Source organism: Aplidium turbinatum, chromosome 3 (assembly GCF_918807975.1).
Source record: "Aplidium turbinatum chromosome 3, kaAplTurb1.1, whole genome shotgun sequence".
Taxonomy (NCBI): domain Eukaryota; kingdom Metazoa; phylum Chordata; class Ascidiacea; order Aplousobranchia; family Polyclinidae; genus Aplidium; species Aplidium turbinatum.
In genome coordinates, this window is record NC_137474.1 from 37,638,741 (window position 1) to 37,661,054 (window position 22,314).

Genomic DNA, 22,314 nt, shown 5'->3' on the forward strand with positions numbered 1-22,314 from the left:
GTAGAGTAGACAACCGGACACAGACATTGCCGTCGGCTGCAGCGTGGGTCAGGTGTACGTCGGAAGGCGTACACCGATGCATTGCGCTCAAGTCCGCTTTCCCGCAATGCAGGGTAAAGATATAACAAACAAACAAATTTACCTTCAAGAAGTTTTAGAAGTTGAAATGTATTGCATTTTGTTAATTGTTTTCAGATTCCTGATGAGGACTTAAAGTTAAGCCGAAAACGTTCGACTGTTAAAACTATTTGTAAAATATATTGTTATAATGCTCAGCCCCAGTAGCGTATTTAGTGAGGGTGATAAAGGGGGTGACCCCAGTAATGATTAGGTAAAAAAAATAAAAAAAATACAAATTTTGCAAAAAAAAAAAAGTTGTAGCGCGAGACATAATAGCTTGGATGATTCATCCTAGCACGGGGAGGAGGGAGTATATTTGCCAAGCGCAGCCATGGCATTAAACTGTAAATTGTCATTGCAAATCACCAACAACGTTCAAAAGGTATTTGAGGTCGGAAGGACTAACTTAATTGTTTATGTTCTGAAGTGTTTGATATCTTTTGTTGGTTCATAGAGTAGAACAGTAAGTTACTTCTGCGGATTCGCTCTTGATTTTGGACCCCTCCCCTCTATCTGACGATATTTTGACGGTTTCAGCTAACTTCCTCCCCCTCGTTCTGACGCATCATATGACGTTTTAGTATACCCCCCCCCCCCCTTATTTAAAGGGTCAAACAAGACTAATTTTAACCCAAGTAGAAAAATTTGAACCAATTAACAGTCATTTTCACCAAATTAAGCTTTCTGTGTACTACCGTTGAGACTACCCCGTGTGTATTAACCCAGACCCCTATTGGCCTCCAGCCGCCGAGTCAACGGCTACGCGGCTGACTGACACAATGTCTTGCCCCCCCCCCCCCCCCTAACAAACTTTCTAAAAACGCCACTGCTTCAACCCTGCTGTATTGTTGTGTCTTATTCATGTCTAACCTGTAAGCAAAAGGTATAAATGGGAAACATACAAAAACTTCATTTTTTGTGGCGACTTTGGGGGGGGTTTGAGCCCCCTTAGCCCCATGCTGGGTGCGCTACAGGTTGAGGAGACTGAAGATAGCGTTTTGTTTATTTCAAAGAAATATCATCTTATGAATATTGAATACGGTACCTTGTTTTTAGCAACTGCAAGCGGATATACAGTAATGCTTATACAACACATCCAATGCAAGCAAGTAAAAGAATTACATAAACGCGTTAACAAAATTAGACAACTTCCGTTACTAAAATATAAGTTCATTTCGGTGATTTTTCAAGTACAAGTTTAAGACATAAACAATTACTTCCTTCTAAGGTTGATTGACAAAAATAATCAGAAAACAGTATGTTCTACAATTCCAACCAATGGAAACACCAACTCTTTGATAAGCTAATAACTAAGTGTTTAATTTCAGGAAGCATTGCTGGTGCCAGAAATCAAAAGAAAGGTTAAGTCAATGTAAGCCCAAACACCAACATCCGTCATTTTTACATTGATTAAACGTCTGTAGATGTTGAATTAATGTAAAAACGACGGATTTTGCTGTGTGGAAGCAAGTGTATTTGCCTTTGCCAGGAGAGAACTATACCAAAAAAAATTGCAGCGGTTGAGAACTATGTGGCAGGAACTTGTGGTGCGGTACTGATGAGCCCAGCCTAATGGGCGAAACACGTGTCTATCGCTGAGTTCCTGCTACACTCGACTGCCGAGAAACACATGTTTTTGGAAAAGTCTTGATGGCTAGTGTGGAGGCTACACCGGTATGGTTAGCGACACACAATGCTCGCTGTTCTATAGTGAGTAGTCAGGTAGTGCTGACGCCAGGAAGATTGCTCCTTTTCAACAGTGCATATCCTTGGCGACAGTTGGTTTCTTGTTTTCTTTCCACAAAGGTAAGAATTCAATTGACTCACAAATGCAGCGGTTGAGAACTATGTGGCAGGAACTAGTGGTGCGGTACTAATGAGCCCAGCCTAATACGTGTCTATCGCCGAGTTCCTGCTACACTCGACTGCCGAGAAACACATGTTTTTGACAAGCCGCTAAACAAAATAACCTATTTTAAATGAAAACAAATACTGCAGCATGAAATGAACAGAAAAAAACGATTGTGTGACTATTGGTACATGTACAAGCTTTCTTAGACAATGCGAAACTTTGATCAATCTCGTAAATTGCAAGTATTTAGGAGATTGCTTCAGCGCAATATGATGCACTTGTCAATACGTAATAATACATTTTATAAAAGAAAGCTGCAACCGACGCAACTAATTTGGTTATGCTTTCACAAACCAGACATCGCTAAAAGAAATAGACTTTGAAGAGTATAATAAAAAGAACACATTTCTCATCAATGTCTTCAAAACCTTTGAAACAGTTTTTTTTGCGATAGGAATTCTCACGTGGGCTAAATTTGGTTCATTTTTTTTTTGTAATTTCCGCAAGGTAGAGCTATTGCGTCAGACTTGATGAATTACTTTTGCCTGATCGGTGCCTGTTCGAAATTCTGCCCAGTCAACTCTTCCTTCCTCAAAAAATAACTATAAAAGACTTTTCAAACATGTTACAGTCTGCTGGAACGTTATAACAGTTTTATCACAATGTTGGTCATTGTCTGACGATGCGTTGGTCATATCCCAGTTAACTGTTGTTATCAACGCTTTAAAAATTAGATGGGGGTGAAGAATTCCACGAGTACATGATTTAAGTCATCTTCTTTACGAAGTGCCCGCAACAGGAGTGATGCCATGCTGCCGATGTCTTTCTTCACCAACTCTAAGTTCATCTAATGGAGCTTTAGGTTCAGCGCTTTTATTGAAAAGTAATCTCGCTTCTCCACCCAGCAAAAGTCTGCAAAAATACAACGATGGAGTTTTGACTTTGCTAAATATTGAGCGTATTCATATTCTCTACATCAAGCTTGTAATCACTATCGTTAACACACTTTGAATATCATTAAATCAAATATTTTAGTTTCAAAAATGCAGAACTCACAGAATGGCAATTTCAAGAAAAAAATACTTTAAAAAAAATAAAATTGTCCCTAAAATATATGCAGTGTAGCCTAATATATGCAAATATATGCAGAGATAAAATATATTATCTCGTGCTGTGTTTCTGTCCATCTTGCGTAATCTGCTTGAGTGCTTTCTGAATAATTAATTAATTTTACCTCTCAAATACTTGACCCGTTGTGATACGTAATTTTCAGTTATCAGTTTGTGTGAGCTAGTTTAAGCAAGTTTCTCAAATATTTAGATTTGTCCATATTTTTGCTGTGATAGTGTAATATTCTTTAGTTTTTCTTTTAAAAAATATTTTTCTTATAGGCTTGAAAAGGGCTGTATGACTAGCCGAAAACGTTAGCGTATTGTTTTTTTTATAATGTTAAATGTAGTGTTGTTCTGGGTTATGTCTGTTTATGGTTTAAAAAAGTTATCTCTCTACACAAATTGTGCAATATTATATGCAGTAAAAAGTAGACTTTTGCAGTTTATTTCAAGCTAAAATTTTATAATTACACTTAGTTTTTACGAAAATATTCTTTTCACTCTAACTTCAAATTAAAAACGTGATAAAAACAAGTGAACTGAACAGGGCACATTGATGACTGCACTCTTCAAATCTTCCTCTTTTCTGTACCGTGTCAAATTTAAACAAGAAATCCTAATGTTACCTGAAAATCGCTCCAGAAACTATCGCTCCCCCAATTGGTCCAGCCCAATAAATCCAGTAATTCTGCCACTGTCCAGCCATCAAAGCAGGCCCGAAGCTCAGGGATGGGTTCATGCAACCACCAGAAACGCGAAAGCTAAAAAATATATGTTGTTTATTCAGATAAGTGTTTTTTTTGGGCAAAGGTTTCCAACTGGGGGTAAATTTTATCTGTCAAAGAGATAAATTGTTTCAATGCACAAAACCTGATTTAAAAACTCTTAAGAAAAACTTATCTCTAGTTAGACAATAGCCAATAGCCAAGGGGTAAATGAGAGCAAAACGGTTGAGAACCTTTATCAAATTTTTAAAGTAGTGATCATTGTGATAATAATTAATGAAGCTGCAAAAGCATAGCAGTCTAACTGCAATGTTCACTGCGGTGTAGTTAATTTTCAAAACAACTAATGAAGCTCAACCTTTGAAGGTTATCGTTTTATTTAGCGAGGTAATGGGACAATTGCAACATAACAAAATGTTAATAAGGGTTAAAAATATAAGATGTTCAAAAGTTAAGAGGGGCTTCCCGTGATAGCATCAAGTTTTGAACAAGGGCCGGTGGAAATTTTGATTTGTGTCTTTACAAAAAAAATTATAAGTCTACAATACAGCCGATTCTTAAATGGCACAACTTCACAGACTTTGCAATGTATTACAATATAGGTATAACCAACAACACCTTTGACGTTGTGACTACAATAATCTCACCGACAAAACTACAATTAAAAACCACGGGAAAATAGAAGTTATCTACTAAGAGAGAGAGAGAGAAATGTTTGTTTAATTTACCTTTCTAATACGAGTCGAAAAAAAGAATCACAATTACATAAAAATCAAAATATAGCAATAGAAAAGTCTGGCAGCATTGAACAACCTTGCGGTTAACCAGTCAAGGCACTGCCTACTAACCCTGCTAATATGTCAATCATAATTGAGAATCCAATCGCAAAGGCAGCATTTTGTGAACTGAGTTCAACAGCAGCCATTAAGACTGCAAGAGTGAGAAGAGATGTTAGGATAACTTCCATAAGAAAACCACGACCTATACCAACGCCAGTGCCTAGCGCAAACGACCCGGTAGCCTCGCCATTTGTCACCTGAAGATTAAAAGTTTGCTTTTAGTGCCTAATATTCAACAATCAATTGTAAGATGTTTGACTATGCAGTATACCTATCCGCAAGATCAAGCGCCCTTGGTTCGATTCCCGGGGTGTGCGTTTGACCAACGTATTTCAAGGACAGTTCTTCATTCAGCGATACCTAGTGAATGAAATAATTCACAGACAACACTTCAACAACAAGTGGAAACATCCCTCTGTCACTTTCGATAACCAGATCTGTGGCAGTGGTTTAAAGCTTCTACAAGTATGCAAAACTGCCAGAAATAAGCTTTCAAAGAAGCTTTTTCAGTTCAAGGATAGAGATTCTCACAATCAATCAATCGTTTATGCAGAACGCCTAAGAAATAGTTATCAAAAGATACACGAAATTAGGATGTGAATAGGCGTAGGCTTTTTCTGTTTGGGAATTTATTGTCTAGATAGTTTGAGGGCTTATTCGTAGTCCATTTTTGTGAGGGCTTATCCGTAGAGTTTTTATTGGGGCGACTGCGACATCAAACAAGTGTATGGTCTCCTAACAAATAAACTAGACAAGAACTAAGGCGGCAACTGGTTGCAGATTGTTTTTCCTTTCTCATTCTGCAATCAAAATTCTCGCCAACTCCATCAAAACGAAAAATAGCAAATAAAAACTTCTTCCTTAGTACCATAATTCACCAAGCGGTGCTAATACGCTTGTGAAATTCGGAATTACTACAATCTACATGTTCGCAAGTATAGTAAGCTATTTCAATCTTCTTACGTAAGCTAATGCTGCTCCACCAGCAGATCCCAGAAGTTGTGCTACCAGATATAAAGGAACCATCTTCCATTTTATTCCTCCTCCGATGAAGACGGCTGTTGTTACAGCGAAATTGACATGGGTACCACTGAAAAAAATGTTAATGCGTGAGGGTATTTTGAGTGTCTTTCTAACAGGGCTTCCCAAACTGGGAGTCGCGACCCCCAAGAGGTCGCGTAACGAACTTCATGGGTCGCAGAAAGTATACCAATTTGCACAAAAATGGAATCGGAGTGGTGAAATAGAATCGGAGTTAAAAACTCTTTTGCTGCATCGTGAAGTGAGGTGGCTTTCAAAAGTCAAAGCTTTAAAATAGCTAGCCAATTAACGTTTAAAACGAAAATCGTGCTTTTTCTAACAGAATAAAATTTACTCTTGGTCCACCATTTTCGCAATGACATCTTGCTTTTGGATTTATGCCATAGTCGGATTTGCTTGAAAAACTAAACGAATTAATTGTCCCTCTTAGGAGAAAACATCAAGATTTTGCATTGAAATCTAAAATTGATGCGTTTATCAAAAAATTGAACACCTGGAAACAAAAATATCAAAATGATTTATCTGAAATGTTCTCACTTCGCCTACCGTTGCAGCCTAAACAACATTGAAACCGCCTTGAGACCTGCACTTGAGACCAAGCACTGAGCCACGGCTGGACTTGCTTTGTTGCAGAAAGCAGTCACACCCATCACACTGAATAAATGTGTTTGCTTTTTTGTTTTGTTTCCAGTAGGCTGGCCATAGGCTTCGTTGTTGTGGTCAGAAATAAATAAAAACAAACTGAACTGAGAACGGTAAATTATTTTTAGTTTTCGTTGGATTTAAGCTTTTCAATAAATATCACAAATGTAGCCTATATTTCACACTGTTCATCGTTTTAATCGTATGGGGCCGCGAAACATTTTAGGAGATTAAAAGTGGTCGCGAGCAAAAAAGTTTGGGAAGCCCTGTTCTAAAACATTTCAATTAACTTCATAAGCTTAAACATGGAAAAATTTGTGCTATAACCTTGAATTTTTCTGCTTAAAGTAAAGTCTTTAGCTTAAAAGAGCGAAATGTCACAAAATTTTGAATTACAATAAAAATGTTCAGCGCTGCAAGTGCGTTACAAAAATGATGTGGTTATCTGTATTGTGCAATATAAGCAGAGTTTGCATCAGAGGCAACAAGCTTATTTGCCATCCATCATTTGATGCTTCATATTAACCTGCATGAGCTGACATACGCTACAACAAAATTATAAATTATATTACAGGAAATAAGCAATACAAGCGTTGTGATGAGGAAGTGGAATGGGGTTTCATTATCTGATGCGGCGTAAAGTAGCCTACATAATATATTAACCTATAACACACTACACAAACGCAAGATGTTGCCGAAACTGGAAACACAGTTTTTAAAAATCTTACAAGCAATCTACTTACTTTAAAAAAAAACGTGGTATTTAAAAAATTATTTTTACCTTTGAAAATACGATTCTGAAAAGGAAGTTGTTGAAGACTACGCTTAATGTTACAAATCAATCATGCCGGCTGTCTACAGCTATCCAGGTCATTGCCCTAACATGCATACGGTATTTCTAAATCTAAACTATCAATAAACGGCAGCCTGATAAAGGCAGAACACCAACATCTCCGTCAGTTTACTGTTCATGAATCGTTTTGATGTTACTGAAATAATAAACTACTCTTTTTTACATTGTACAGTACGGTAATACAATTTTCTTGCCATTAACATAAGTTTTTTTTTAAGTTTACCTGATATGACCAACCGAAATGATCAATACCGTAACGACCAATCCATCGGTGATGGCTGGAATTAAAGCGTTGCCAGCGTTGTTTCCCGCACCAGTTGTGAATGCAGCACAACAATGGAGAAATGCGAAGATTAATTGACCAAAGAATTCTGCAATCAACGGTCTGATCCATTGCACGTAGAAATTTGGTTCGGCTTTGATGTTTTCACCTTTAGGGTGTCTGATAACCTTTCTAGCAGTTGATTTGTGTGCTTGATGTGGTTTTTCTTTGATGGTTCCAAAGTCACTAAAATGTTAAAAACTTTAATTGGTACAATATCGAAACACGTTAGGCTTACTCTATCCCAGGGATCGACAACCTACGGCACGCGTGCCACACCTGGCACGCTAAGTAACTTCCATTGGCACGCAGCCCTATCTTGATCAGGTGATCAAGTTAACAATTTCTCAAAGTGATCTTTGGTTCACAAAATGATGACATTATTCCTTTGTTTATTTTTACTTTGTAGCAATTGAAGTCACGCATTTATTGGAGCAGAAGGTATCCCAAGATTGGACAGGTTTTTAATATTGCGCCACTCACAAACGATTTAACATCGGCAAACAACTTTTTTATTGCACAAGGATCTGCCACCTACTTCTATTCTGCAATCACCTATACATCCGTGAGTTGATGGTTAATAATATCGGCAGCAGTGGCCGAGTGGTTAATATAAGTCGGCAGCAGTGGCCGAGTGGTTAGCGCGTTGGGATCGCAGTCGAGAGCCTGCATGTTCGACTCCAGCCACCCGCACTGCTGTTGTTTCTCTGGGCAAGAAACTTTACGATAATTGCCTCTACCCAGTGATCGATTTCGAGTAATGGGTAGTACCAAATTTAAGTCATAAGCAAAGTAGACAACCGGAAACAGACATTGCCGTCGGCTGCAGCGTGGGTCAGGTGTATGTCGGAAGGCGTACACCGATGCATAGCGCTCAAGTCCGCTTTCCCGCAATGCAGGATAAAGATAAACAAACAAACAAACAATCTTCCAAGCGAAATAATGCTTTAGTTTCCGTTCCAAATCGGAAAAGCCTAGTTTCCCAAGATGGGACATGAGATATCCCAAAATAGTCAATTATTTTCCAACAACGATAAGTTATTAAACCTCGGCCGGTGACTCATAAACACTTTTCACCCATCTCCAGAAATGATCACATCGAAATCGATGGGTTTCGTTTCAGAAAAGCGTTGCCTAGAGCCAGGCGCGAGTCTAAGAGTTTTTTTCGGGGGGGCCAGAAAATTTGAACATCAATTAAAAAGAAAGAAAAGGCTAAACAGATATGAACAATGATACTACGACATATACGATATGCTATAAAATAGACATTAAAAGAACCATTTTCATCAATTGTGATGCCGAGGGACTAATATCAGCTGTTTAGAAGCTTATCAAACCATTTGATGCGGAAACATACAATTTCTACAATTTTTCACAAAATTTCGGGGGGGCCCGGGCCCCCTGGGCCCCCCCCATAAATCCGCGCCTGCCTAGAGCTATTTTTGCCTACCATACCACGGAAAGATTAAACTGATAGTAAATATGATTTTTGCGCAAAAGCATAATCAGGTTTTCTCAAGTCGTTCAGCGCAATCCCGAAAAAACCCTCCTCCACATCTAAAATTTATTCAAACAAATGTTTTTCTTCACCTTTGCAAAGTGTTTTCATGCGTCTTCCCAAAAGATTCGTTTGCAACTTTACTGCTTCCTTTAGGATGTCTGTGAATAGTGCGATTGTGACCATCATGATTTTCAGAAGACTCTCTTAATCCTGTTCCGCCCTTATTGCTGACACCTGCTGTATCTAATGCCGTGGGGTCTTGCCATGCTGGTTTTTTCTTTCGCTGACTTTGATGACTTGGTTGTGTTGACATTTATATATGCTATACTGGCTAAATTACAACAAACTTTACGTATTATTGACCTGAAACAAATGCATACCGAAACCTTTTCACCAATGTAAACTCACAATACTCATAGCTTACAATAAGTTTCCCAAGATGAGACACCTTGGCTCATGTAGGGAAACAACTGCTGTATTTAAATTTAGCCTCAGCGCTTCAACTTAACATGGCCAAAACTTCCTGCAACTTAGTCTTTGCTGTCAGACTGCTTCCTAGATTAAAAACCTGACTTGCGTCTTGACAGATTTAGAAAAACTAGTTTTTAAGAAATTTCTTTTCCTCAGCTGACATTACTTACATTTTTCAGCAAATAACCAAAATCGATTTGCAATTGCCTTTATTCTGAATAGATCAATTTTCTGCCATATCGTGTCGTATTCGACAAATCGCGTAGTCCCATCGTAGGCTACTTTCCTTGAGATTCGCAGAATTCATTCCTGTGAGTAATTTTTCTCTCACATAAAATTAAGCAGTTTTGAATCCATAACAAAACTGCTAAATACCGGAACATTCAGAAAATTGTATGCTGTAAAACTTAAATTACAATAAAAAGTTATGTTCCCGGTGGCGCGCCCCCTGGTATGGACCTGCCCCGGCCGACTTGAGTCAAACTCAATAAAATTTGAACAGGAGTCGGCCGCTTCCATTCCAACATGCACAAGTAAAATTTCGCTCCTTCATCGGCCCGTGAATACGGCGCGGAGGAACAAACTGCTCAACAATATTGTTTTATTATTTAAGGATAGTGATAATGACAAAAATTGATAAAGAGACGACTTTGAATTGAATAGGCACCTTGAATTTTTTTATCAGATACAAGAAAATAAAGCATTTGATTGCTTTCCGTGCGGGCTGCTGAACTTTGAAAAGAATAGCTTAATAATAGCTAGAACAACTCATTTCACACTTATTGCGACAACGTTATACCAACGATTCACATACGCAACCCAATGGCAGCTTATCGAGCACGCTGCTGCCAATTTATTGTATTAGCGTGCCATTGAGCGTGGACGTCCACGCATTGAGTATCACATGGAAACACAGCTGCAAGCCGCGTACTCTGGAGCCGTATGGAACCGACATTCGTTCAAGGGTAAAGCAAGCGCTTTCCCTTCGGGCCTTCGGCTATACAGCTGGTGCACACAAACTTACCTTTGATTTGAACTACTATCTATGAGTTTAGCAGTTGCATCCATAATGAAATTGTATGACTACACTCTTAAAATAAAAACAAAAATGTTAAACTACCAAAATAACTTTTGAAATATCAAGATGTATTACTCAAGCTGAGGAAATGTAGCTTAAGAGTAAAGATTAGTCTGGGAACAAAGTCTGGTGCAAGTATAGAATCCGCCACCCTGGTCAACATGACGTCACAAAACGGACGCAGCTACTACATAGGGGGTGAAAAAAAGGATGCTGAAAAGCGGCGGAATGAAGGTGATAAAGCGGAATGGATATGGATTTTTTGACAATTTTACTGTGTTTTTACAATAAAAACATTAAACCAACGTCGAGTGTTGAATATAACTACCTAGAATGACATAAAATTTACCAAATTGCATCAATTCAACTAAAAATTTACCCAATTAAACTTTAAAAATAAAAATATGAAACGTCTGCAACTAACTGTGTTGTAGCTATCTAATTTCTGCTCGAATTTTAATTTTTACAATAAAAGTACCAATCTAACGCAACTGGAAAGAGTATGTCTTGCTTTATGCACGTGGAAAGTTTCAGGTTTATATCTTATCTACAAAATGGGCAATCGTTGTTCAAACGTAGCCGCTGGGCGACACTTTTTTCCAATGCATTGTAAAGGCGAATCGATCCTTATTCAGTATAAGCCACCCCCTGTTTGCTGTGATTGGTAAATAGTGCTTCCACTAAACTTGCTGTAGTTTTCTTGTTTCGGCGCGGATTTTAACAATTTTGCCATCGTTGGAAAGCACGATCATACATCTACACGAATCAATTAAACAGTAGCACAAAATAAGTACTGTACTAGCTTTATCTTGTGATATCTTAAACTTCACCAACTTGTAACGATTCTCAGCAACTTAACTTTTGCAATAAAATCATTAAATCTTTGCAAACTAAAAGAATATGTCTTGCTTTATGCACCTGGAAAGTTTCAGGTTTATATCTTATCTACAAAACTGGCAATCGTCGTTCAAACGTAGCCGCTCGGCGACACTTTTTTCCAATGCATTGTAAAGGCGAATCGATCCTTATTCAGTATAAGCCACCCCCTGTTTGCTGTGATCGGTAAATAGTGCTTCTACTAAACTTGCTGTAGTTTTCTCGTTTCTGCTCGGATTTTAGCAATTTTGCCATCGTTGGAAAGTACGATTATATATCTACACGAAACAATTAAATGCAAGCACAAATTCGTACCTCTTCCCACTAGAAGACGCCACCGAAATCTGGCACGAATGGGCTATGTTCAATTTGAGTTACAGAATGAGACACATTAATCCTCATCTGTTCTCCAACAGCATTCCGCATGCCCCAATTCCAAACGAAATGTATGCGGACATCTGCAAGTCCTTTTGCAAACTCAAAGGCTTGAAACACGACTGGGAAAATACCTCCTATAAAAACATCTATCTCAATCTGAAAACGCAAAATGAAAAGAAGATTGACAAGATTGATCAAAACGGAAAGAATATTCCTTGGAATGAGATCCTCTTGAAAAACAAGGAAATCAAACTCCTCCTTCCACCTTACCTATCCTCCATGTCGTTTCGGATGCTCATGGAGGATACAAATGGGGAGAATTTCAAAGAAGACTACAATCTGACAGAAAAACAAATTGCAAATTCTGCAGAAAAACTGAAGACAATGTGACCCACGTCCTCACCGAGTGCTCCTTTGCACAAGGGATATGGAAGAAACTACAACAACAATACTCTGACCTGACCAACAAGGACATGAAAATAACAAAGGACATGATCCTCCACAACCAACTCCCTGACGGACAAAAGGACAACCTGATTCTTTTGACCATGATGAATGTCGCCAAACACACCATCATCCAAAAGAAAATATCTCTGGACATCGGCGACACATACATACAGAACACAAAACGGTCCACCATTCAAGCCCTGTGGGTCATCACGACAAAAACAAAAAACATAACACAAAAGCATAACATTCCTTTGTCATCTGACATTTCTACTCCTTCTAAACCTCCTCCTACGGTCAGAAGAAAGAAGAACCAGTCGAGACCCTCTCTTCCACCGCCCTCTCAGTCGTCCTCGGTGGTAGGGATGACTGATTGCAGCGGTTGGTCTCACTAGCACAGTACGGTCGTAGAACATCTTTGAAGAAGCTTAGACAGCCAAGGGGCGTAACAACCCACCTTTAACCCGTCCCTCTCACTCATCTGCAACGGCCTGATGCCGGAAGAGTGATTGCAGCGGGAGATCTTTAACCGTCCCTTTCCGTTGTCCCACTCGCCCTGGGATGACAGGATTGCAGCGGCCCATTCCAAGATGACTCTGGGGTCAGCGAAAGTTACCCTCCCTCTGGCCGCTCCTCTCTGGCATCTCCTCCAAATGAGATGTCAGACTGCAGTGGCCCGTTTTCTACAAACAGGTGCCCTTCTTCAAGCGGGCAACAAGAAGATACACACACACAAACAAATTCAAATAAAATTAAAATTAACTCTCTACCAAAACGCGCTAGTTCTCATGCTTGACCCGCGATCTCCTAATCTGCTCCAAGATCAGCAAGAGGAAAGTCGAGACAGGCAGATCAGCTTGAGGCAGCCAATAACCAAACATTTACATCCACAGATTACCATCTACCGCGGTGGGTCCCTTCGGTCGGAGTAAGTCCCTCGCCTCCCTGGTAGATATCCTCCATGTAAGTATGGTGTGCCTGCTGAGTGTTTGGGTGTGTGGACGGCTCCCGGAGCGGACGCACTAATGATGAGACAGAAAACAAATCCATTCCGTATGGAAAATTTGTAAACCTGCAAGATGTAGTGGTATCCATCTTGAACTCTGAGCGTTGCGCGAAACGAAGAAAAAAAACAAAAAACGTTTGAACGACGATTGCCAGTTTTATAAATAAGATATAAACCTGAAACTTAGCAGGTGCATAAAGCAAGATATATTCTTTTAGTTTGCAAAGATTTAATGATTTTATTGCAAAAGTTAAGTTGCTGAGAATCGTTACAAGTTGGTGAAGTTTAAGTTATCACAAGAAAAAGATGGTACTTATTTTGTGCTACTGTTTAATTGATTCGTGTAGATGTATGATCGTGTTTTCCAACGATGGCAAAATTGTTAAAATCCGAGCAGAAACGAGAAAACTACAGCACGTTTAGTAGAAGCACTATTTACCGATCACAGCAAACAGATCACAGATCACAGCTTATACTGAATAAGGATCGATTCACCTGTACAACGCATTGGAAAAAAGTGTCGCCCAGCGGCTACGTTTGAACGACGATTGCCGTTTTGTAGATAAGATATAAACCTGAAACTTTCCACGTGCATAAAGCAAGACATACTCTTTCCAGTTGCGTTAGATTGGTACTTTTATTGTAAAAATTAATATGCGAGCAGAAATTAGATAGCTACAACACATTTAGTTGCAAACGTTTCATATTTTTATTTTTAAAGTTTAATTGGGTAAATTTTTAGTTGAATTATTTTACCTTATTTTATTTTATTGATGGTTGTGAACCTTATTTTATTGAAAGTAACAAATTATAGATATTTTTAGAAATATCTTGTGCTATTTAGCGATAAAACAATCTATTAAACAAACAAATTTGTTTTCACACGAGTCAGTTCAAACATAAACAGCTGAAAACTCGATTTCGGTCTGCCAGCAGCTAGATCAAGGGTCTCAAACAAGAGGTCGAATGTGGCCCGTGAGAACACGAAATAGTTTAAATGTTACCGTACACTTCTGCTACGTTTTGAAAGAATCGATGGCGGTAAATCCCACAACTAAGAGCAAGCAAAATATAATGAAAAGTGGCAAGAGAAGGTTGGCTGTATCATAACATTTATATACAATCTTAAACCTAAGCAGAAATTATCAACAACAGCAACCGGTACTTACGCAAAAAAAAAATTAGTCATGACAATAACAAGAATAAAGCTTACGCACAACCCCCGTAAGCCGCTTGTTCTTGCAAAATTGGCTACAGAAAGAAGTATCTACCTCAAATAATTTCAACAAGGTAACCTGACAACTACGCGAAAAGAATCTGACTAAAAAGGCTAAATTTAATTTTTTTGGTACTAGTCCTGCAACTGCAGGCTACCTAAAGATTTATTCAAACGGTTAAACCGCAACAAAAAATATTGTTACGTCATAAGTAATTAAATAGCCACAAATGCAAAGCAGTATAATGATCATGACCACGCCTACATTAGATTAAAAAAAGAAGGGGGACAAGATTTAGTGAAAAAAATGATCAATTTTTAATATTAGTTTTGCTTTGGCAACTGTGTTAGCTTTTTGTTTTCGCGTAGGTATTATTATTTTTGGATAGCCTATTGTTGATGATTCCTGCTTAGGTTTATGATTGTAAATTAAAAATATTAATTTCCAAACACTGTTTTAGCGATGCATAGGCAAAGAGTGCCTTAGTGCAGTGTTTTTCAACCACTGTGCCGCGGCACACTAGTGTGCCGTGTGAGATCGTCAGGTGTGCCGTGTGAGATTGTCAGGTGTGCGTGTGAAATTATCCAATTTCACCTATTTGGTCTAAAAATTTTTTTTAAAACAAATTAATTATTAGCTGCAAATAATATAGGCTACCATTGTCGAGTGTACGTGCTGCAGTAGTGACTGATAGCAGTGCCGGTCTTTGGGGTGTGCAAACCGTGCGATCGCACAGGGCCCGCAAATTAGGGGGCCCGCAATTTACTCACAAAATGCAGTAATTTTGTCATTTCCAATGGAAAAATTCAACAAGTGAATTCAACAAAGGAATTAGCAACAAGAAAACATAGAGACTCAACGGGTGCAACCTATTTCGTCCCCTGAACATTTCGTACCCTGAAAAGATCGAGAAAAAAAACAACAGAGCCGAAGTCGCTGATTGGAGTTGCCGCAAAAATTTCAAAATTTCTCTCGATCTTTTCAGAGGACGAAATAGGTCAAAATTTGATTTTGCTACACGATTTCAGGGGACGAAATAAGTTGCATCCAGACTCAACATAGAGACATAGCTTTATTTCCGAAAAATGCCAAAGAAAGCATGATCTTATCCTTTTGCTTTGCCACCGGACAGCACCATTTTACAGTAATAGCCTATTCATAACCAAATTTTTGTTGAACATGCTCTCAGCATGCCCCAATTTCAAAGTAATTTTTCAAAATTTTCTGCGGGAGCCCCCCCCCCCCAGACCCTGCCGCTCGGTGTCGCCTTCGGCGATCACGCCATCAGGCTTCACCCGCCGACCGTCAAATCCCCCTTCCCCTTTCAAAATACCTAGCTACGCTACTGAATTGGATCATTGTCATTGGGGCCCGAAAAGCATATTCCGCACAGGGCCCGAAATACCCTAAGACCGGCACTGCTGATAGCCTTGACTGGGTTAGGGACCAATACAGCTCAGCAGTTTTTGGAAAGAACATGACTTTGCAGGAGCAGGAGGAACTAACTGATCTGAGACAAAATCGTGGTCTGAAGCCAAGCTTTGCAGATCTACCTTTGGACAGTTTTTGATTGACTGCTGCCAAGGAGTTCTCCATTCTGGCAAACAAAGCTATTGTGACATTGCTCCCATTTTCCACGTCATATCTGCGTGAGGTGAGCTTCTCGAGCCTGACTGCCATCAAAACTAAAAACAGAGAGCGATTGAAAGCTGTTGAGGAAGAGTTTCGTGTATGTCTTTCTTCAATTCCTGACAGGATATCAGCTCAGTTCTTTGTTTATCCAAACAGGCACAAGTTTCTCACTGAGTGAGTAAAATACACCGAGATTGACATTTTGTGCATGTAACTAGTCATATTTCTCAGTGTAGAACAGTGAAATCTTTCCCAAATTTAACACCAACAAATTTAACACCGAAAATCAAAATCACAACAGCTTCGCGTTTGTCTTCTGCAATTTCTGCCCGAATATCAACTTTGTGATCATCAAAACAGGCCCAGATATCGCACTGACAAAAAGTAAAAGTAAATGAATTGCTGTTGTGTTATTTATTTTATTGTATCATTATAAATTTTCGTTTAGTGTTCCGTCAGATTATTTTAATGCATAAAGTGTTCCGTGGCTCAAAAAAGGTTGAAAAACACTGCCTTAGTGCTCTTAATGCCTATTTTAAACCTTTTACTTTTACTATTTTTTCCTTTAGTTGGTGCTAAATTAGTGTGTCCACTTTATCGTTCTTTTCATGTTCGCGCCAACAATGAAAAAATAAAAATAGAACAAATGAAAAAATTGTACAATTTTTTAATGTAGCCTACCTTTTCTTGCCACTTTTCATTATATTTTGCTATCAGCAGTTGTTAGACATATTCATCGATTCTTTAGCGTAGCAGCAGTGCAACATTTAACTTTTTAACAACTTCGGTGTTTTGATTGTTTATCTTTACGTTGTGTGTTTTCAGCTCAATTGAAAAGATAATCCAGCTGATAGCAGATAGATTTCGATTTTTAACTGTTTATGATTGAACTGACTCGTGCAAAAATAAATTTCTTTGTTTTACAAGAAATGTATTCCTTCATGTTACACATTGTTCGAGTTTGACACCAGCCAGAAGATATTTTTCTTATTTTCTTGACTTAAAACAATGCAGGCCTATTGTTGAAAATCTTAGAGAATTCTCCAAATTAATATGTCTATGGCAGATCTAATTGTTTAGATATCATCTGTTCCTTCGACCGTTCGGCTTCACTTTTTGTAGGCTTACGTTAGCCTACTTGTTTTCAATCCTAAGTGCAAGCGGCTTTCTATAACGTAGCCTATTAATATTGTGCAGTAACTACTCGGCTGAGTTTCTGCTTTTTAGCTTCTTGTCTATTATAAGCTCAAGAAGCGTTTGAACAACTTCCTGTAGAGAGAGATGTTTGTTTATTCGCCTTTCTAATACTGTGCGAGTCGAGAAAAAAAAACACAATTACATACAAATCAAAATATAGCAATAGAAAGGTCTGGCAGCACCGAACAACCTTGCGGTTAACCAGTCAAAGTGCTGCCTGTAAGGCCAGTAGGTTTCTCTACCATATGCTGATCTGGTCTTAAATTATGGTCTTGTGACGCCCACATGTCGCCTAGAGCGCACATATAAATTTTGTATAGTTCGATTAACGTAATTTACTTAAATTGACTTATTCGGGGTTTGAGTTCTTTATTCCAATTGTTCGCGAGTGCTGATTATTGCCCTGGCTAAACTATTCTGGACAAGGCTACAACACATATTATATTATACATTGGTTATAATTATTTTAATAGGCTACATTGAAATAGTCTGACACAAAGTAGTTAGGACCAGCCATATAAGCATGTGTCGATGCCTGCCGCGCATCTGAGTTGGTCTAGATCGGGGGTTCTTAACCGGGGGTAAATTTGCCCCTTGGGGGTAAATTTCACCTACCGAGGGGGTAAATTTACTGAATTATAAATTAAAGCAAACTTCATTTTTTCGGTTATCAGAACAGAACAATCTGTTCTCTGTTCAGAACACTCTGTTTTCTTTTATCACACCGAAGTTCGGTGGCTCTTTCGAGGTCTTGTTTTGTCTCGAGTTTTTCGAATTGCATGGTGAAATCGAGATTTTTCTACGAGAAGGCAAATCCCCATTGAGTAAGCACTTTGGCGACAACAAATTTATTGGTGCATTGGCTTACTTGACAGACATTTTTTCAAGTTTGAACCAGCTCAATATGCAAATGCAAGGAAAAAGTGTTACCATTATAGATGTACATGATAAAATTCAGGGCTTTCAGACAAAATTGGATCTGTGGAGTAGAAGAGTTCAAAAAGTAATTTACGCGAATTTTCCAACATTTGATGATTGGAAGGTCAGTAGAAGTCGCAACGAGATTTCTGACCTCGAAGTCGAAATATGTCAGCACCCTGCCGCTTTAAAAAAGAACTTTAACGGTTACTTCGAAGGTGAAAGTTTTAACAGTAGGTTACTGCTCTTTGGATAACGCATCCCTTCGAAGCCAAGTTAGAAAGTATTGCTGACGATGATCTTTGCAAAGATGAATTGATTGATCTTCAATGTTCTACAACGCTCTGTTCCAAATTCTTATCGTGCAATGGTGACTTCCAAGTTTTGGTGTGGATTAATCAAAGAGTTTTCCTGCGCTGACTAAGCGTGCATTTGAAGTTAACTTATTATACCTTTTCCAACTACTCATCTGTGTGAAGCAGGGTTCTCTTCATTGTTGACTATTAAAACAAAACATCGATCTCGCTTAGTTCCCAAAGACGACATGCGAGTAGCTCTTTCTAGCTCTTTCAAAGACTGTTCCAAGAATCTCTAAAATTGTTCGTGAAAAGCAAGCACCAAAGTCTCAATGACTGACTGTTGAAATTGCGTGTCAGTTATTAATAAATGAAAAAAACTTAAACATTCTTGTGTGCTTTTATCATAGTTATTTACAGAGATGTACGTATACGCCACAAATTCTACGCCGTAGACTTGCGGCGTAGACTTTTGTTTACGCTAACGCTTGCGGCCACATTTTTTTGGATAGTTGTCGCTTGAGGCTACGCCGTAAAGTTTTCGCGGTTTTTTAGCGTATAGCGTCAATGCATACTTTTTAATGTCTTTTTTTCGCTACAACACGCCAATACCTTCCAGTGCTGCAGTTGAAAGAATGTTTTCAATGGGCAAAGACATATTGAAACCAAAACGCAGCAAAATGTCAGATGAACACTTTCAGATGCTTGTGTTTCTTCGTGGAAATTCAAAATAAAACTTGTTTGTTTCGAGTAGTTTATACCGTGTGAATGTTTGGCACCTAGCAAACAAAATGAGTTTATGCTAGTGTATGCGCTGACGCCGCCAACTTCTTTTTACAAGTTACGTTGATGCATACGGCGTATAGCTTTTCGAACGTTTGCGTTTACGCTGACGGCGTTAATATTTTTTGTGTGCGCGTACATCACTGGTTATTTAGGAAATTTGAGTAGACATTATTTTTCACAGGACCCCGTCAAGAACAATCGTGTCTTCGGCAAATAAACAGCTTGTTTTTGATATTTGCCAAGGTAAATCCATACAAAAAAGGATGTTTTGCATTTCTTCGCATGATTGACTGGACACGATGACATCACAAGGGGCCACCAAAACGGTGGGGATAAATTTTACTTTTTTCATTCGAAAAGGGGTAAACGAGACAAAAAAGGTTAAGAACCCCTGGTCTAGATGAAAATCCAACTCAAAACCCAACTAAATCCAATTAACCCCCGACTGAATTCTGGTAAGCAAACACCTGCTTATATGTTTGGTTCAGCTAAAGAAAACACTCGACTTTTTCCACACAGACACTTTTTCGACCAATCACATTAATGCAGCTGCTACAGTTTATATATTATATCATTCTGAAATTAAATAATTTTATCCGACGCTGTCATAACATCCTGAGGTGAATCGTATATGGTCGGATGTATTTACGGAAGCTTCGACATATTTTTCCGGAGCATCAACAATATTTTCAGTGAGCCACCATTTGTTTATGAAACACATCTGTTTGTGTTCAGCCACCAGTCCATCTTAACACACCAGTCCGTATTTATGAAGATACAATGAATAGCTGATGATATGGGGTTGTTACAGTCTATTCGATAATTAGATTAACCTATAAACTATCCACTCTGAACTGATGGTCAGAACACTTCCAATCCTTCGTTTAATGCCGATCGTGTAGTTGAGTACCGTAGGCTACACAGTAGGCTATTTGTCGTAGGCTTCTCTTCATCTGCCAATTAGAACTCAGATGGACAATGTTATTGAGCTACATTAGAAGACACAATCAAAGCAATTGACCAATTGAAATGTGGAAAAGCTACAGGCAGTAGCGTTGACAGGAGGATCCAGGAGATACTTTTGGACCCGGGCCGGGATGATTTTAGGGCCCCGGAGTCTTTTTAAGGGGTCCGGAAACTTGATAAAAACCACAGCGTATTATTTGAATGTGGTGCGTTTTCCTTATTTATGTCGTGATTTTGGGTGCGAAGATCTAATTGGTACCGGACCCAAATTATCTTCTCAACCGCCCTGGCTACAGGTATACAGTGGATGGCATACCATCAGAAATCTGAAAACAACGTGGACCTCTCTAACACGCAAAACTTCACAAACTTTTAAATGTTTGTTGGAATAACAACAAATTATTTGAAGATCTACGCAATGCAAACATTACTACCTTGTACGAAAACAAAGGACGAAAATCTGACTGCTCTAACCTAGCTCTAACTATCGTGGAATCACCCTTCTCTCAACAGCAGACAAAATTTTGCTCTTATGCTTTTGTATAGACTATTTCTCATTCTTGAGGACCAGCTTACCTCCAAGAATCACAGTGTGAGTTTAGAGCAGACAGAAGCACCATCGACATGGTAGGCTATTTGTTCTTCGTCAGCTACAAGAGAAATGTAGGGTATAAAAGAAGGACCTTTTAATCTGTCTGGGGGCTCCCCCAGAAAATTTTGACAAATGACTTTGAATTTGGTGCATTCTGAAAGCATTTTCAACAAAAATTTGAGTATGAAAATTACTGTAAAATGGTGCTGTCCGGTGGCATAGAAAAAGGATAAGATCATGTTTTCTTGGTCATTTTTCGGCAATAAAGCTAAGTCTCTGTGTTTTCTTGTTGCTAATTCTTGGCTGAGATATTTGAACATTTGGTATTGGCAAAACTCACTCTTTTAGTGCAGTTTCGTTTAAAATTAGGCAAACTTTGTTTTACAGACATAGAGACTGAAAGCATCATTTTCAATATCGTGACGTCACACGCGTGCCAAAAGGGGGCGCTGTAACCCCCAAAACCCACCCTTAGCTACGCCACTGCGTGAGCTAGTCTATTGCAATTGCAGATGTTTGGATGCAAACCGTCCCATAAACAAGTCTAAATCGATAGATTTCGATACAGAATGTTCAAAGGCCATAAGCACTAAGTTTGCCTGTCTTGGTTGTATTAACATGCTCCGTCTAGTGGGAGCGTCAACCCTTGTTAACACTGAGAATTCACACTCACAAACGGCAGTGCTAGATCCAAATGTAGCCATATCTGCTAATCGTTATAATTTTAGCTGTTGCTCGAGAATGTTGGGATTTTGCCAGGGGGGGCGAAATTTTTTTCAGGGGGGCGAGGCCCCCCCTGGCCCCCGGCTGGCTACGGGCCTGAACATAGCCAAGGACAACGTGGCTATGTTCTATTTGTACGCTTTAGCATGTAAAATGGTGCTAACAAGGTTGCATTTTAGGACCAACACTCTTTAGCATCTCTTTATAACTGCAATGCTCCAAGAAGCTTTATAACGAGGATGGCATCTATATAATTCATAGTACTGATGGCTTCATGTTCGATCTTCAGCCTCTTAGAGCTCGTACAAAAACACAGAAACAAATAATCCATGAACTTCTTTTTGCTGACGATGCAGCTTTACTTCCTCACACAGAGGAAGCACTACAACGTTTAACTTCCTGTTTTGCAGAAGCTACCAGAATACTTGGGTTAGTGATCAGCCTTTAAAAAAAACGGAAGTGCTTCATTAACCTGCACCTGAGAAAGTATCTTTCCGTCCTCATATCTTTGTCGACTAATTGGAGCTCAATACAGTACAGCAGTTCTCATACCTAGGATGCACTAGGCCAATATTTCTCAACCTTTTGTGGTTCATGACCCCTTTTAAGTGTTTAATACAACCTGCGACCCCCTTCCTGCTCTCTTTTCTGTAGATATAAAAATTAGCACAAAAATATATTTCAATAACATTTAGTTTCAAAGAACTGATGAATGTCACAACTT

General features: G+C 38.9%; 1 protein-coding gene across 2 annotated transcripts; it reads right to left on the reverse strand.

Annotated features, from left to right (window-relative positions):
- Positions 1-1,105: 1,105 nt before the first annotated feature.
- On the reverse strand, positions 1,106-10,559 carry LOC145766434 (aquaporin-8-like). Of its 2 annotated transcripts, XM_082578143.1 has the most exons (7): positions 9,649-9,741; positions 9,097-9,370; positions 7,408-7,692; positions 5,612-5,738; positions 4,658-4,845; positions 3,711-3,845; positions 1,106-2,884 (listed from the first exon to the last, which is right to left on the reverse strand). In XM_082578143.1, the coding sequence occupies exons 2-7, from the start codon at positions 9,318-9,320 to the stop codon at positions 2,752-2,754; spliced, it is 1,092 nt and encodes a 363-aa protein (XP_082434269.1). In that variant the 5' UTR covers positions 9,321-9,370; positions 9,649-9,741; the 3' UTR covers positions 1,106-2,751. The 2 variants fall into 2 exon arrangements, with proteins under 2 accessions (XP_082434269.1, XP_082434270.1); XM_082578144.1 differs by lacking the exons at positions 9,097-9,370; positions 9,649-9,741 and adding an exon at positions 10,503-10,559.
- Between the last annotated feature and the right edge of the window lie 11,755 nt (positions 10,560-22,314).